At 46.5% G+C, this 17738-nt stretch overlaps 1 protein-coding gene across 1 annotated transcript; it reads left to right on the forward strand.

Moving 5' to 3' along the window:
* The first annotated feature begins 724 nt into the window (after positions 1-724).
* Positions 725-16276, forward strand: NUDC (nuclear distribution C, dynein complex regulator). The gene is made up of 9 exons (XM_080656574.1): positions 725-990; positions 4179-4256; positions 12034-12237; positions 12326-12391; positions 13458-13574; positions 13646-13840; positions 15295-15378; positions 15473-15591; positions 16041-16276. The coding sequence occupies exons 1-9, from the start codon at positions 910-912 to the stop codon at positions 16090-16092; spliced, it is 996 nt and encodes a 331-aa protein (XP_080512700.1). The 5' UTR covers positions 725-909; the 3' UTR covers positions 16093-16276.
* The last annotated feature ends 1462 nt before the right edge of the window (positions 16277-17738 follow it).

The raw sequence follows: 17738 nt of genomic DNA on the forward strand, positions 1-17738 counted from the left end.
AGGTAAGTGACATTAAAGCATGTTTGAAAGTTGAAGGGAATAATCCAGAAGAAACAAATTTGTGAGACAGAAGTTAAAGAAAGGATAATATAAGGGTAGAGTCCCTGAAAGACTAGAATGATGAAATTCACTGCAAAGTGGAAAAGTTGGGCTTAGATGTTTGGGACCTGTCCCCCACATTAACAGGAGTGAAGGTTGAATACAACACTCATTACACAGTTTGCAAGGCCTAGTGCAAAATGAAAATGTGAGGTTTCTTGTTTCAAAAGTATTAAGAATGTCAGGACTGCAACAGAAGAGCATTAAACCAAGCACAGAGCCCTTTTAAGCTCGGGGCCAGTGCTTCTGAACCTTGTGAATGCCTATGGTGAATTTGTAATGCCAGGAGAAGGTCAGCTCTTCGGGCAGGTCCCTTCTCCTTTCTGGGAGGACTGGAAGAGATGACTGACACTTTCAGCTCAACCATTCTACAAACTGGGAGGTCACTCTCAAGGCGGGCGAGTAAGGTTTGTCCCCTTTTAACTTCCAACACTCCCCTCACCCCCTTTTAGCTCATCGATTTCTGGAAGGCTCCAAAGCGTCTGGTGACCATAGCAACTCACTCCAAACTCCCGGGCCCTCGGTCCCGCCCTCCGCTTCCTGGACGCTCTCGTTGATTGGCTCAGTAAGTTGGCCAATGGTCGGCGAAGCGGGCTGTTGGCCGCGCGCTCAATGGTCGCTAGCCGAGAGGAAGGCTGGAAGAGAGGGCGAGCCGGCGGGCCGGAGCGGCGGGACGCGTGCGTGTTTCCGGCTCCGCTGCGGAAGGCGGAGGACTGGAGTCGTTGGGCCGGACGCGAAACGTAGGAGCTGGGAGAACGCGGGACGCCAGTGCGGAGCTCGTATCTCGGAGCGTGGCTAGCGGCCGGCACGATGGGCGGAGAGCAGGAGGAAGAGCGGTTCGACGGCATGTTGCTGGCCATGGCGCAGCAGCATGAGGGCGGCGTGCAGGAGGTAACGGCCCGCGCGGCATCGGCCGGGCCTGCTTTATCGGAGCCCGCCCACCCCGGCGGCCCTAGTCAGGCTCCCTCAGCCCTTCTCCCTCTTCGGGGGCCGAGATCCACGCTTAGGCCTTCCGGGCTTCAGGGCTCCCCCCTCCCCACAGTCTCCCCGTGCCCCAGCTTCCGGTCTGGTCCCCCCCGCCTAATGTGTTGTCCCCTTCGTATCAGTCCCGGGCCCGGGCATTGCTCAGTAGCCCCTATCTTACTTAGCAACTCTGGCGTCCCTGGAAAACCCCCAGAGCCGTGAGATTCCCCTCCCGTAAGTCTCACACATTCTTAGGGCCACGTTTCCTCTCTGATGGCTGCCTGCAAAGAACACTCCAAGAACCATCCCAGACATTGAGATTTGCAGCTACCGACTTGGAGCGAGCCGAGGAGTGTGTGTGGAGTAGGGTTAGGGGGGCGGGGTGATGTTTACACGTATTTTTTTTAGGCCTTGAACGGGGAATTAAAGGCCTGGATTCACAATTGATTTCCACCACTCCCACTTGGGACCCTTACATGTCTCCAAGCCTTAGTTTCCTTGTGTTCGTAAAAGAGTTGTGAGTCCCTATTTTCTGAATCTTTGTAGGAGAGTAGTGTCTTGAAGTGAAATTTGTTGAATGATTGATGTGTGTCAGACACTCATTGGATTGGGACCTGGGGATTCAGACCCGAGCAAAAACCTCTCCTTGGCCTGATGAAGCTTACAAGAGCTTTTCAAAAGCATAATTCATACCTAGTGACCACACAAAACACATAGTTACTTTGTTTAGTGTATGAACAATATGGACCAACTAGTATTGCTTTTGGAGTTGGATATTTTGGACCAGAAACATGGAAAGTTAGCGATAGAAAAGCCCATTAAAATCAGTCCAAAACTCTCATTCTGTAAAGAGAACAAGAGAACTTGCTCAAGATTACCCAACAGGTTCCTGACCTCAAGGGACCAGACTCCTTAGGCCTGTGTGCTTTCTACAGTTCTTTGCTGATTCTCTGTCTCACTGGGACAAGTTTTCACTGAGCTTTCCATTCCCATCTTTTACCCAGGTGCCTATGGTGAGCAAAGACTCCTAAGCCCTCTGAGGTGGGAAGAGAGTTACCAATTTGCAAGTATGAAAAGGTTCTCTCCCTCCTCCCGCCTAAGTTGTTGACACAAAACTGAATTTGGGTATGAATTCATTTTTGAATGAATTTAAAGTGTCTAGAAGCAGGAGTTGAAACCATTAAGTTGCAGCATCAGATTTGGAATCATTCATTTGGGCAAATAAAAGGGCTTATATATGCTTACCCTGGGTCACCACTAGATTTTTCACTCCGCAAAAGTTTTACTAAGCATGCACTCTGAGCCAGATTTGGTGCCAGGCATTGGGGATGGAGACAGAATAAGCCATGGTTTGTGGTGCCTATTTGTGAGTTAGAGTAGCAACAGGCCTCTTGCTCCAGGCCAGGCACTGTTTAAGGCCCTCACCTCCAACATCTCATTTGATCCTTACAAGGTACCTAGAAATAGGTCCTGCTGCTATTTCTTCACAGAGTTAAGAAACTTCCCCAAGGTCACAGACCTAATATATGCCAATCTGCTACTCAAACCCATGCTCTTATTCACTTGCTACACTGGTGCCCCAGCCAGAGTTAGTTGATCTTAACCTTTGAAGTGGCTTCATTTGCTCCCCTCCTTCTGGCTCTGCCCTAATAACTCAGCTGTTGCCACTGTACTTGGGCTTTTTACTCTTGGGAGAGGAAAGGTAGCCCCAGGCTTTTTTTTTTTAAACTTGTTTATGAATTCAGTGGAAAAAAACAATAAACTCATTGCATGCTAATATTAATAACATTCTTTATGGAAAATAAACTTTCTAAAACAAATTTAATGAGAAGCATTATTTTACTTTTGGGGGGCTAAATCTCTTTAATGTTTGGTTTAATGGAAAACAGATTTTGCTGGATTCTCATGTCTGCCTCTTCATTCAGTCTTGCAGTATCATATGTCATGTAGCCTCTGGAAAACTCCATTGTATATACATTGGTGAGGAAATGAGATGAAAAAGACAAATTAATGTCTCTCTGGGTCCTGAGATCTCTGGACCACATCTTGAGGATTACTGCTCTATAACAAGACCAGTTTCTTGCTTTAAAAAAATTTTTTTTTTTTTAAATTGATAACAGGAAGCCGAAACCGGTTTGGCTCAGTGGATAGAGCGTCGGCCTGCGGACTGAAGGGTCCCGGGTTCGATTCCGGTCAAGGGCATGTACCTTGGTTGCGGGCACATCCCCAGTGGGAGGTGTGCAGGAGGCAGCTGATCGATGTTTCTCTCTCATCGATGTTTCTGGCTCTCTATCCCTCTCCCTTCCTCTCTGTAAAATATCAATAAAATATATATTTAAAAAAAAATAAATAAAATTGATAACAGGAAGAGAGAGGGAGAGAGAGAGAAAAATCAATGATGAGAGAGAATCATTGATTGGCTGCCTTCTGCATGCCCCACAATGGGGATCAAGCCTGCAACCTGGGCATGTGCCCTTGGCCGGAATCAAACCCAAGACCCTTCAGTCCACAGGTTGACACTCTATCCACCGTGCCAAACTGGCTAGGGCAAGACCACTTTATTTCTTGCTTAAAACTTATACCCATCTGAAATTACCTTGTTTCCTTGTCTGATTCCTGTTTATTGTCTGTCGTCTTGATATTTTTTCTTTTTAAATTATATTTTTTATTTTTACATTTTATTGAAATTATCAGGGTGACTGGTTAATAAAATTATATAGGTTTCAAGTGTACAGTACTATCATACATCGTCTGTATGTTGTATTGTGTGTTCACCACCCATGGTCAAGTCTCCAAGCTTGTTAAGCCCTGTATGCAGGAGGAGTCCTCCCTATCCTTAGGCTGCCTCTAGGGCCACAAGGAATGTGAAACATGCGCACACATATACAGGAGAAATGCGAAATCTGCCTTTCAGGTGATACAGGTAAGGTAAGTTAGGCTTTCTGGCAGAAGTGACTAAGGTTAGGCCTGTTTGAGAGGATTTCTCAGTTGAGAGGCTCAGGGATGAAATAGTCAAGCTCTAAGTTCGCTCGTAGACGAAGGAAGTTGACTTCTGTGCAGTTGCTGGGCTCCCAGTAGGACATCTCCATAGCTCCAGTCTTCTTCTGTCTTTTCAGCTTGTGAACACTTTCTTCAGCTTTCTTCGACGCAAAACAGACTTTTTCGTTGGAGGAGAAGAGGGGATGGCAGAGAAGGTGAGTATTGGGAGCTGCTGTTCCTTTGGTAGTTCTGTTTATTCAGAAGAAAAGCTCACCTGGCCTTTCTTCGGCATAATAACAACTTCAGCAGAAGTAAAATGCCAAGAGCGAAGAGTCAGGGAAGGGAAGCAAGCTTCATTTATTGAAGCCCTTCTTCCTGACAGATGCTTAATCTCCCCTATTTCTCATGATCCTTTAGCAGTTCCAAAGGGGTAGGTGTTACTATCCTCACTTGACAAATGAGGAAATTGGCTCTGGGGTATTTGGCACTTTATCCAAAGTCTTGAGCGGAGTTTCAGGAGAGCCAAGGCAGTTGTGAAACTGCCTTCTGCCCCTGACACCATGCTTCCTGATTCCTTTTCCACTGTGTAGGTTTTATCTAATTACCTTGCTGGGAGGTGAGAGTGGGCAAATGTTAGAAACTGAGCTTAGAAGACAGAAATATAGGAAAACCAATCGCAGTCTTCCTAGGGATTGTGACCCAAAGCTCAAGGATTTGGTAATTGTATTTTGTGGTACAGGTTCAAAGACCTTGAACTTCCTTCTGATTCCTTAGGTTGTAATTATATTTATTTTTTACAAGCAAAAGTTCATTTAGAAAGTCACAGAGGTAGAAGAAGTGAGCTGTGGAAGAAGTGAGCCAACAAGGCTACGTGGACTCAGGAAATAGTTACAGAGGCAAAAGAAGGGCCCTTGGCGTTTAGGAAAAAGAAAGGCACCTCTGGCTGGTATGGCTCGGTAGATTGGAGCATTGTCCCATGCACCAGAACGTCGCAGGTTCTTTCTTTTCTTTTTTTAAATATATTTTTAATGATTTCAGAGATGAAGGAAGAGGGAGAGAGAGAGAAAGATCCATGATGAGAGAGAATCATGGATCGGCTGCCTCCTGCAAGTCCCCCACTGGGGATCGAACCCATAACCTGGACATGTGCCCTTGACCAGAATCGAACCTGGGACCTTTCAGTTTGCAGGCTGATGCTCTATCCACTGAGCCAAACTGGCTAGGGTTAGTTTTGATTCTTGATCAAGGCACATACCTAGTTGCAGGTTTGAACCCCAGTCGGGACATATGCAGGAGGCAACCAATTGATGTTTCTCTCTCCCTTTCCCTTCCTCTCTAGAAAGTCAATAGAAACATATTCTCAGGTGAGGATTTTTTCTTTTTTCAGTTGGATTTTTAAAAAAAGAAAGGTAGAGGAACATGCCTGGGGGATGCAGAGGGGTAAAGGTGGGCATGCTCCAGAAAGCGCCCACACTGTAATTACATTTTTGAAGATTGGTAAATCATGGTGCCACCTCACTGAACTATGATTTTTATAACCATAATACTTGTTTTCACTTAAACTTAAGAGACATAGTAACAATAAGGAGACATTTTGCAAACCCTTTTCTGTAGCTTCAGGGCTCTCAGGATCTAGAATGCACTATAATGTATCTTGCAGACAGGGGCTAGGAGTCTCAGGTTCTTGGCCTACTTGTGTGGCTTGGTTGATTTCTCACCATTTTTCTGGTCTTTGTCAATTTTTCATATCTGTAAAATGGGAAAAGGTGGATTCTGATCTTTAGGACCTGTTCTATCTCAAATATTCTTTTTTTTTTTTTTTTTTTTAAAGAATTTTTTTTTAAAATATATTTTATTGATATTTTACAGAGAGGAAGGGAGAGGGATAGAGAGTTAGAAACGTCAATGAGAGAGAAACATCGATCAGCTGCCTCCTGCACACCTCCTACTGGAGATGTGCCCGCAACCAAGGTACATGCCCTTGACCGGAATCGAACCCGGGACCCTTCAGTCCGCAGGCCGATGCTCTATCCACTGAGCCAAACCGGTTTTGGCTCAAATATTCTTGTGTATTAGCACTAGCACCTCCCATTTTTTTCTGTGGGCCAAACTACCTTATAATACCAGCAGTCATTCATTTGTTCAATAAGTATTTGTTAAAATTTTTTTCAATGAATATTTATTGAACATTTAACACTTTGCCTGTGTTAGATACTATGCCAAATCCTTCAGGATTACAGAGGCAAATACAGTCATGGCCTTTGTTTTCATGGATCTCACAGTATAGCACCCCCCACAAAAAAAAATAGGAAAGGAAAATGAAGAAGTAGGTGTTAGGGCAGAAGCCCTGGGAGCTTAAAATGAGTATTAACCGAGGCTGTGGGCTTAGGAAGACTTAATGAGAAAGTAATGTTCGAGGCATGAAGGATGAGTAAGATGTAGCTGGTAGAAGGGAAGGAGATTAATATTAAGAAGCCTCAGAAGTATTGCAGTGATGATAGCTACCATATACTGGCTGTCTGCAGGTCACTTCTTATATCTTGTTATGCTCCTTGGCTCTTTGTTACTGTAGGTTCAGCTCTTTCCCAGGAGGTTGGTTGGACTCTTAGGCAGGCATAAACGTGTCCAGCCTTTCCACCTGGTCTCCAGTTGCAACACAGTAACTCCTTTGTGTTGACCACACTATGGTGTAGATCTGCCAGGTACATCTCCAGGTATAGTGGTGAAAGAGCAAAGGCTCTGGAGTCAAGCAGACGTGAGTTTGAATCCTGGTCTTTTCACTTACCACTTGACAACTGTGTGGCATCTGAATTACTATCTCTCTGAGCCTCAATTTCTTACAAGCAGGGATAATCTTCTTATGGGGCTGTCATGAGGATAAAAAGGTAATGTAGCCCTGGCCAGTATGGTGTTGTCCCATGCACTGAGAGGTCAAAGGTGCAGTACCTGGTCAGGGCACATGTTCAGGTTGCTGGCTTGATCCCCAGTGGGGAGCGTGCAGGAGGCAACCAATCGATGTTTATGTCTCATTGATGTTTCTTCTCCCTCTCTCTCCCTAAAAATTAATAAAAACATGTTTTGTTTTTTAAAAGAAGGTAATGTTGATGAAGTGCCTGGCATATGAAAATACCAGTTCAGAGCCTCTCTTCTGAACCTCCTGGGGCCAGGTGCTTTGGGGATTTAGAATTCTTTGGACCTTACGAGGCAATAGTATATACTCTGTATTTCATACAATACCCCAATCCAGAGGTCAGGAGCAGCATCCTATAATCAAGCACATAAATTTTTTTTTTTTTTAAGTTTTTATTCATTTTAGAGAGGAAGGGAGAGGGAGAGAGTAACATCAGTTAGCTGCCTCCTGCATGCCCCCTTCTGGGAATTGAGCCTGAAACCGGGCATGTGCCCTGACCAGGAATTGAACCTGTGCATGGGATGACACTCAACCAACTGAGCCACACCAGCCCGGGCACATGTACATTTCTGCAGAGAAATGTCTATCGATATTCATACCAAGTGGGAGATAAGGGACTATAAATACTTTCATGCCACAAATTTACAAAAAGTACAGAAACACTTTTAGTTTTTGTAGCTTTGGGGGCTAGTAATTATGGAGAAGAGATTGCAGATTTGAGTAAAGCCATAATGATCAAATTAATATGGTATGGGCACAGAAAGAACTACACCAGTGAAGCAGAAAAGAACCTAGAAAAAGTCTAGCATATATAAGGGTTTCATATGTATTTAATATGGCAATTTATTTCTGTAGGCAAAGGATGATTTAATGAGTCTTGCCGCTACAAGTGGCTATTTGTAAAAAACCAAAATTTTCCATCTGTTTAACTCCTGTGTAATAATAAAGTGCAGATCAAGCAGAATCTTGTAAGGAAATCTGGGAAACTATGTATAATCTTGTGTGGGGAAGTTTTGCAAGTAGAAACCTAGAAGCTATGAAAGAAAAGGTATCTGTTTGTCTCTTCAAAGATTGAAAACTTTTGTATGGCAAAAGAGATGTTGACATATAAAGTCAACTGAAAAAAAAAATAGATTTTGGAAAATGCAATGCAAAGGACAGGTAAAATTTAATAGCTGATTTAATGTGCAGGAACTCTTATAAATTGCCAAGAAAAGGATAAACAAAAAATGGGCAATTACAAGAAGAGCAAATCTAAAGAGCATTTGAACAGATGCTCAAATTCACAAGTAGTCAAGGAAATGTACGTTAAAGAAACAGATGCTCTTTTCTTCCTATCAAAAATTTTCTAAATAATTGCTTGTAAGGATGTGGGGAAAGGCTGCTCTTTGTACATTGCTGGTAAAAGTGAATTGTTGTAGCTCTTTATAAAAACTTTTATAAAAGATGCTCAACTTTCCTTATCAGAGAAATGCAAATCAAACCAAAAGATACCACCTCATACCCATTCGGATGTCTTCCGTCAAAAAAACCACAAACTAACAAGTGTTGGTGAGGATGTGGAGAAATGGAAGCCTGTGCACTATAGGTGGGAGTGTAAGATGGTGCGGCTGTGGAAAACAGTGTGGCAGTTCCTCGAAAAATTAGAATAGAACTACTATATGATCCAGCAGTTTCACTTCTGGGAACATACCCAGAAGAATTGAAAGCAAGGTTTTGGAGAAAGTTTTGTTTATAGCAGAACTGTTCATAATAGCCACTAGGTGGAAGCAACCCAACTGTCCATTGATAGATGAATGGATAAACAAAACATCATATATATGTATAATGGAATATTATTCAGCCTTTTAAAGGAAGATGAGCATACAAAAGAAACACATATTGTAAGATTCCATTTATATGAAGTTCTAGGATAGGAGTGTGTCATCTTCAGACGTGTCTCCTTGTCTCCTTCCCCCCCCCCCCCCCCCCCCCCACACACACACAGGTTCACAATCTCAGCCTTTGGATTCTGTGTCTTCTCTGGCTAGACTGGTGGGAACCCTCTTTACCAGCCTAGGCCAGGAAAAACCTGTGTTCGATATGTCCACTGAGCAGTCTGGGGCCTGTCTTCTAGAGCTAGCTCAGCTTTTCTCACCCCTTCTCTACTTTCCTGGGCTGTGGTTCCCAAGGATACTTCCAGTGAAAGAGCTTGACTGTGACAGCCTGTCAGTTGGCACCTCTGTAGGCTACATACCCCTAGGGTCTCTGCTTGGGGCTGGGGCTGGGTAAAGATGGTGGGAGGAGACTGGGAGGCAGCTTCAGAGGCTGCTGTGATTGGTCTTGACTCTGCCCTGTGGTTCAGCTCTGCCCTCACCTAACCTCACAGCTAGGAAGGAATAGGACGGATGGGATGTAACATGATTCACTGGGGCTGGGAGAGGGGAGGACCCTGTTCCCGCCTACCCTTGGCTACTGGTTAGCAAATGGCTTGAGTTCAAGGTCTCCCTGATTAGGGACTTGGGACCAAGGCCCTGTGGTGGAACAGCCTCTGCTGGTGTAATTGTATCATGACTAATTATATTAAATGGCCTTCAGGTGGCTCACTTCTCTCTCTCCCACATCCCATTTTATTAACCCAGTTGGTTTGGGGGGTCCAGTGCCCTTTTAACTTTGTAGAGTACAGAGCTACTATAGTATGGCATGGGGTTGGGAATTTGGGGGTGGCTGGAGGAATTGGCATCAAATGAATGAGAAGTCACAGGGCATTTGGCAGAACCTTCGGTCAGGAGCCTATGGGTAACTTTGGTGACCTGGAGTACTTCAAGGCCCTCTCAGCTTCCTTCATTTTTCCATCTCGGGCCCAGAAATTCTTGAAAGATGGTTTATTGACCACTGATCATGTAGAGGGTGGCCTGTGAGGCCTCCAGTGTGTGGGTCAACCTAGAGTTCTGGGTATATTCCCAGACGTGAGACTGCTAGATTATATAGTAGTTCCATTCTAATTTTTTGAGGAACTGCCACACTCTTTTCTGGGCCTGCCGAAGATGAAGAGGTGAGACTCAGGAGACACTTGACCTGGTCCTGGAGGATGAGTAGGAGTTTGCCAGGTGACCTGGGAGGAGGAACAAGGACATTCTAGGCAAAGAACAGCTGTGCAAGATGACTTTTACTTTATTTTTAATTTTTATTTATTGATTTTTAGAGAGGGAGGAAGGGGGAGAGAGAGTGTGTTGTTCCACTTATTTATGTATTGGTTGATTCTTATATGTGTGCTGACCAGAGATATCACCCACAACCTTGGCATATCGGGACAATGCTGTAACCAGCTGAGCTACCTGGCCAGAGCTTAAAAAACCAATTTTAGACTAAAATAGAAGCACAGAGAAAGCTGCTCCTCAGGGTCACACAGGTAAAAGAAGTAGACCAGGAATTCAAATCTAGATGTGACTCTCCAGTGTTTATGAGAATTAGCCAGGAAGGCTGATTAAAAATATAAGCTGCTGGGCCAACCTCCAAAATTTCTGATTCAGTAAGTCTGGAGTGGGGCCTAAGATTTTTATTATTATTTTTTTGGGGGGGGGGAGGCTAAGATTTAGCTTTTCTAACAAATTCTGGATGATACTGATGCTGCAGGTTGAGGAAACCATACTTTGAGGGCTACTAGTATAACAGTGAGGTGGAGCCATCGCTCCCATTGTATTTTTATTGCAGAGAAAGTACTTCTCCCAGGCCTCCAAAGCTGACACTGGGTTAGCCTCCTCCAGGCAAGCTGTGTGATGTGGCAAGGACTGTGCCAGGCTCTAGATGAATGTTGGTCAAATTTGATCCTCATGACAGGTGAGGAAACAGGCTTAGAAAATGTCAAAGTTGTTCGCTTGTCCAAGGCCACACTGACAGGCAGTGACAGGTGGCAGTAGTATTGGGGTAGCTCTTGGGCAGCAGGGAGGCCAGCTAGCAGGCTATGGGTTGGAAACATCCTAGGAAGGAATAGTGGGAGAGAAAGGATTTGAAATTTGATAGCTTGCAGGCTGAGGAGAGGAAGAGGATCCTTTCCCTCAAGAAAGCTCTCTCGCCTTAGCTGGTTTGGCTCAGTGGATAGAGCACTGGCCTTCAGACTGAAGGGTCCCAGGTTCAATTCCCGTCAGGGGCACATGCCGGGTTGTGGCTTGATGCCCAGTAGAGGTCATGCAAGAGGCAGCCAATCAATGATTCTCATCACTGATGTTTCTCCCTCTCCCTTTCTCTCTGAAGTCAATAAAACTATAAATGGAAGAAAAGAAAGAAAGAAAGCTCTCTCTGACTTCTGCTAATGTGGCAGTCCTGGGTGTGGTGCTGAGTGCTGCACAGCTGGGGCTGCAGTCCTGGAGACAGATACGCAGGAGGAAGAGAGATCAGTCAGAGCAAATGGGTCAGTGGGCCTGAGCTCAGGAAAGGCTTCTTAGAGGGGTTGAGTCTGGAGCGTCACTGTCTGTTGAAGGACTTTCAGGGCACTGATCATTTCGTCTGCACAACAACCCTGTGAGGTGGGATTCATCCTTATCGATGATGGTTTTGAAGCTCTTAGAGGTTAAGTAATTTGCTAAAAATACAATAGCTAGTGTATGACAAAGCCAGGATTAGAACCCAGGTTGTTCAACTTTAATGTCCATACTCTTAGTTGTTAGAATGTTGTTTTTTAAAAATACATTTTTATTAACTTCGGGGAGAGTGAGAGAGAGAGAGAGAGAGAAACATCAATCAGTTGCCTTCCATATGCACCCCTACCAGTGATTGAACCCATAACCTGGGTATGTGCCCTGATTAGAAATCGAACCTGTGATCTTTTGGTGCACAGGACAATGCCCAGCCAATTGAGCCACACCAGCCAGGCCAAAACTGTTTTGGTTTTTTAAAGTAGCCACTGTCTATTGAGCCAGGTATTTGCAGATATTGTTGTTATAACTCGATCAGATATGTGTGTATTTTCCCATTTTCTAGATGAGGAAACTGGGGTTCTAAGTGCAGTGCCTTCCTTAGGCACCCAGCAGATAGAGATGGGACTGTGCTTTTGGGATACTACCCCTATCTTGATGGCTCATTGCTTTCACTTCCGTCCCCAGCTCATCACACAGACCTTCAACCACCACAACCAGCTGGCACAGAAGGCCCGGCGGGAAAAGAGAGCTCGGCAGGAGACGGAGCGGCGGGAGAAGGCGGAGCGGGCAGCTAGGCTGGCCAAGGAGGCCAAGTCAGAGAGCTCTGGGCCTCAGATCAAGGAGCTGACTGATGAGGAGGCAGAGAGGCTGCAGCTGGAGATTGACCAGGTAAGAGTGGGCTTCCCTCCCCTGCCCCCTCAACAATTGGCACTAGAAGAGGGGACCCTCTTGCCAACTGCTTTGCCCTTTGCCATAGAAAAAGGATGCAGAGGATCATGAGGCCCAGTTCAAGAATGGCAGCCTTGGCTCACCAGAGAAGCAGGTGAGATGGACTGGGGGTGCTTGGGACTAGCCAGGGGTTGGGAACTTCCAGGGACTTTACAGCCTTACCCTGTCTCCAGGATGCCCTCCCCTGCCCTCCTTCCTTCAGCTTTGTGATCCTCCCCATACTTCAAGATCTCACTCAGAGATATTGGATCAAAGGGTTTGTATTAAAAACACCCAAAACCCCCTGGCCTTAAGCCTTGGCAAGAAAGCCCCAAAGCAAGAGAGGGCAGTCAGTGCCTGTGCAGGTGCCATTCAGGTGGCCTGGGGTCTGAGGGTCCAGCCTGGGCCTTTGTGGTGGGTCACTCTGACACATCTGCGGAACAAGCCCCTCAGAGCTTCTCCCACTTACTCAGGTCCAGATTCACAAACGATTTTTGGGGCATTCATTTGGCTTTTCAGAGGTTCTGATGTGAGACTAGGGGTCTTAACCCTACAGACACAGAAAAAGGATGTTGATCATTAGGCATCCTGGTTTTATTATTTTTTTTAATTTGTTTTAAAGATATTTTTAATGATTTCAGAGAGGAAGGAAGAAAGATAGAAACATCAATGATAAGAATCATTGATCGGCTGCTTCCTGCACGCCATGCCCCCACTGGGGATGGAGCCTGCAACCCAGGCATGTGCTCTCATGAGGCATGGAACTGTGACTTCCTGGTTCATAGGTCGACGCACAACCACTGAGCCACACCAGCTGGGGGTGCCTGGTTTTATTTTAGGACAACCCTGCTCATGGCTACTTCGTGACCTTTTGTTTTTCTGTTCTTGGCTTTCTTTCTAAGTCCTTTGGCTTGACACCCCCAGCGGGGTCCTATGGGTTTATCTCTGACTGTCACGGCCTCCCGGCTGTGTCCTTTATTACATGCTTATAACAGTCTGAACTCCTCTCAGACAGAGATCAGAACTACGTTTCACCTATGGCTCCCAGTGCGCAATGGAGTAGGCAGGGACAGGTCTGTTTCATTTTGTGCTTGTATGTCCAGTGCCAGTCCTGGGCCTGGCCCAGAGAGTTTCAGTCTGTGTCTGTCAAGTAAGTAGCTGAGCACTCTGACTGTGAACAGGAGGCTGAGGAAGACGAGGAGGAGGACGAGAAGGACAAAGGGAAACTGAAGCCCAATCTCGGCAATGGGGCAGACCTGTCCAATTATCGCTGGACCCAGACCTTGTCGGAGCTGGACGTGAGTGGCAGGGCCAGGGCAGAGGTGAGGGAGCCAGCCTGGGGCCCCTCCTGACTGTCTGTCCCATGCAGCTGGCAGTGCCTTTCCGTGTGAATTTCCGGCTGAAAGGGAAGGATGTAGTGGTGGACATCCAGCGGAAGCATCTCCGGGTGGGGCTCAAGGGGCAGCCTGCAATCATTGACGGGGAGCTCTACAACGAGGTGAAGGTGGAGGAGAGTTCCTGGCTCATTGAGGACGGCAAGGTGGTGACGGTGCATCTGGAGAAGGTGCGAAGAGGCCCAGCCTTCTGGCCTACGTCTTAATGAAGAAAGAGGGAAGGGTTTCTGCTCATTCAGTCGGGGACCATGCTAGGGACCTGGTGGACATTTCTTATTTAATCCCATAATACTTACAGTATGTCTGTCCCTTTTTTAGGGGGGGAAAAAAATATATATATATATACACACACACACACACACACACACACACACACACACACACACACACATACATACATACATACATATATATATATTTTGTGTGTGTGTGTGTGTGTGTTAATCCTCACCTGAGGATATTTTTCCATTGATTTTTAGGGAGAGTAGAAGCGAGAGGGAAAGAGAGAGAAACATCGATGTGAGAGAAACACATCGATTGGTTGCCTCTTGCACCAGCCTGGGCCGGGGAGGAGCTGCAACCAAGGTACTTGTCCTTAATCAGAATTGAACCCAGGACCCTTTGGTCCGCAGACCCACGTTTTATCCACTGAGCCAAATTGGCTAGGGCTGTCCCATTTAAAAAAATATTTTATTGATTTCAGAGAGGAAGGGAGAGGGAGAGATAGAAACATGAATGATGAGAGAGAATCATTGTTCGGCTGCCTCCTGCCTGCTCTCTACTGGGGAGTGAGCCCACAACCTGGGCATGTGCTCTAACTGGGAGTTGAACCACGACCTCCTGGTTCTTAGGTCGACACTCAACCACTAAGCCATGCAGGCGGGCAGGTCTATCCCATTTTAGAGTCAGGAAAAGGGTAGCTCATATATTTGCCCAGGCTCTTACGTCTAGGAAAGATTGGAGTCAGGATCAAAATAGTCTTTGTTAACCAAATCCTCACCTTTCATTAGGTTCATGTATTCAATTTAACAAACAGTTGAACACCTACTATGTGCCAGGCACTGTTCTATATACTGGAGAGAGAACAATGAACAAAATGTAGAAAATGCCCTCAGGACACCTATGTTCTCCCCTTCCCTCAAAAAGAGATATGGGACACAGACACCAGTAAATAAAGTTGGTTTCTATAAAGTGCCAAACATCGAGGAGAACTCCCCATGGCACATAAGGCCTGTCCCAGCCTACCTGACTGGCCATGGCTGCCTCTCAGTCACCCCTCCATGCCCTTGCACTTGCTTTTCCTCTCAACTGGAATGTCCTTCCCTGAATTTTTAGTCTGGTAAACTGCTTGTCCCAGCTAGGTGTCACTCTGTAGCTTCTCTCCCTTCACCCTGGATGGTATCTTCCTCTGTGCTTTATTTTGCTTGTTCTGAATTGTGACTGTATTTGGGTCAGTCTTCCCAACCACGCCAGCCGCTGTGGAAGGGAGCGGTCTTGCTCCTCTACACCTCAGGTCCCAGCATGGTCCTGCTTTGGGTCCTAAGTGTAGGATGTGGGTGGGAGAGGGTTGGTTGGTGGGTGGTTCCTAGGCTATAGAATGAGTGACCGGTGGTTCTCCTCACAGATCAACAAGATGGAGTGGTGGAGCCGATTGGTGTCCAGTGATCCTGAGATCAATACCAAGAAGATCAACCCTGAGAACTCCAAGGTGAGCCCTGGTTGGTTGGGGGAGCTTCAACTGGGAGATGAGAGGCCCAGGTGGCCCAAGAGCTTCACCTGTCCCTGCTGCTGCCTGCCCCCAGCTGTCAGACCTGGACAGTGAGACGCGCAGCATGGTGGAAAAGATGATGTATGACCAGAGACAGAAGTCCATGGGGCTGCCCACCTCAGATGAGCAGAAGAAACAGGAAATTCTGAAAAAGTGAGCACTTTAAAAATGGGAGTTTGGGGGGCTTGGATCTGGGTGACAACTGCAAGTGGGTCACAGAGTAGGACACAGGAGCTGCCCTGCCCCTTCCAGAATGAGCTGCCAAGTTTATGGCTTTATAGCCTTGGTTTGCCAATCCTAATCACTTGCTGAGGTAATTTTGAGGCCAAGGCCACCTGAAGATAGGAAAGAAGGAAGGTAATAGGTGGTCATTGCCATCTACAGGTGAAAAGTGCCAATATTGGCACCTCAGCTTCCAGCCTCGGGCTCAGATGAGCCTCAGAGACCCTGCCTGGCCTGCTCAGGGTTCTAAAGAGATTAGACCTCAAGTGGGAGGCTAGGAGTAAGGGATTAACTTTAGGGGAGAGGGAGGCTAGGAGTAAGGGATTAACTTTAGGGGAGAGGGACAGTCTGTTTCACTATCTTCCTATTTCCCTTCCCAGGTTCATGGATCAGCATCCAGAGATGGATTTTTCTAAGGCCAAATTCAACTAGCTTGTTTGCCTCCCTGAACTCTTGGAGCTGAGCCTTCAGCCATCAACCCTCAGAGCTGGGACAGGCATGGGACTGGTCTAGGCACAGAGGTCCCAGGGCACCATGGGAGAAGGGCTGGGGCCTTTGGGGGTCTTGTCTTCACTAATTGTGACACACTGTTACACATTAAAACTGTTTACCCAATTCCACCTGTGTTCTCTCTTCCCTCTAGTCCAAGCATGTCAAACTCTTGGCCCCGGGGGCCACATGCCTTGTTTATTTGGCCCGTGTTGGCCTTTGAGTTTGACATGCTTGCTGTAGTCTTTACTGGGGGGTCAGGCCCCCTATGGCTGCTGCAGGGAGCTGGGGGCTTGTCTTCTAGCTGATTCTGCCATGTGACCTAGGGCAAGTCCTTGCCCCTCTCTGGGGCTCAGTTTCTCATTACTTGGAGGAATAAAACAAGACTTTTAGTTTGTGTATAATTCTGAGCAAAGGTGAGTGTTTCTGGCTACAGGACCAGAACATATGTCTGATTCTCATAGGGGCCCATGACTCAGCAGAGTTTAAGACCAGGGACTTGATTTCTTTTTCATCTTTAAGACAACTTCCAACTGCAGTGGGTCCTCCAGCCCTGGATCAAGTGTTTCTGAAGCTACACACTGTTGTTTCCCAGGGACCGAGAGCCACAAAGGCTGGGGGATGGCCCTGGGCTCAAGTCTGCTCTAAGTGTGGTACAGACACCTGACCTGGAGGGCAGAGCAAAGTCCAGTGGGGCCCTGTTTGTGCTTCTGACCCAGACCTCTACAGATTTCAGGACTTCTCAGTCACCTGCCAGGGCTGGAGAGGTGCTCGCCTCTGCCCAAATCCAGTCCCTAGAGTTCACCTTACCCCACTTTGGCCAGAGAATGGAGGTCACTGAGGGTAGTAGCCACAGAGGTTATGGTTACAGCAGGAATGTCTTGACTCGCCCAGAGTGCTTTGCTCGGTGTGTGAAGGGGACCCCTGAATTTCTGGAACACAGTATATCCTTTTGACATTTCAGAACAGCTTGTTGAAGACTTCAAGAGGCTGTGCAGTACCTATCTTTGTTTCCCCAACGTGACAATCCCCTCCTCCTTTTTTAAAATTGATTTCAGAGAATAAGTGGGAGAGAAACATTATGATGAGAGAGAATCATTGATCAGCTGCTTCCTGCACACCCCCTACTGGGGATTGAGTTTGTAACCTATGCATGTGCCCTTGATCGGAATTGAATCTGGTACCCTTCAGTCCATAGGCCGACGCTCTATCCACTGAGCCAAACCAGCTAGGCCCCCCACTTCCCGCTGCTTTTTTTTGAGAAAGCCAGTAGTGGTTCCCAAGGCTGTGTTTGGAAAATGTGCTCTAGAGTGAAGGTTAGGGTGGAAGGAGTGTTGAATCCTATGTCCTGTGATATCCCTGGGCTCCAGTGTCCTGTGGTCATTTTCAATCTTCGAGAAGCCTTGATCTGGATGAGACAACTTAAGAGGCCAGTTTTATCATGTACTGAGCCCAGTGGTGATAACCACAAGAGACCATCCTGTGTGTCCCATAGGAAATTGGATAGACAAGTAGTTTGTCTAGTTGTCACTTTCCAGTGGATGCCCAGGAGGACAGTAAAAAGGGCTATGGGGACTAGGTGAGGTGGG

This window comes from Plecotus auritus, assembly GCF_963455305.1.
Source record: "Plecotus auritus genome assembly, chromosome: 2".
In the NCBI taxonomy this organism is placed as follows: domain Eukaryota; kingdom Metazoa; phylum Chordata; class Mammalia; order Chiroptera; family Vespertilionidae; genus Plecotus; species Plecotus auritus.

Bases quoted from the DNA above. Each gene is read 5' to 3' on its own strand.
- NUDC (XM_080656574.1), top strand. From the start codon at position 910: ATGGGCGGAGAGCAGGAGGAAGAGCGGTTCGACGGCATGTTGCTGGCC. The intron at 991-4,178 runs GTAACGGCCCGC...CTGTCTTTTCAG, and splicing joins ATGAGGGCGGCGTGCAGGAG to CTTGTGAACACTTTCTTCAG. The intron at 12,392-13,457 runs GTGAGATGGACT...GACTGTGAACAG, and splicing joins TTGGCTCACCAGAGAAGCAG to GAGGCTGAGGAAGACGAGGA.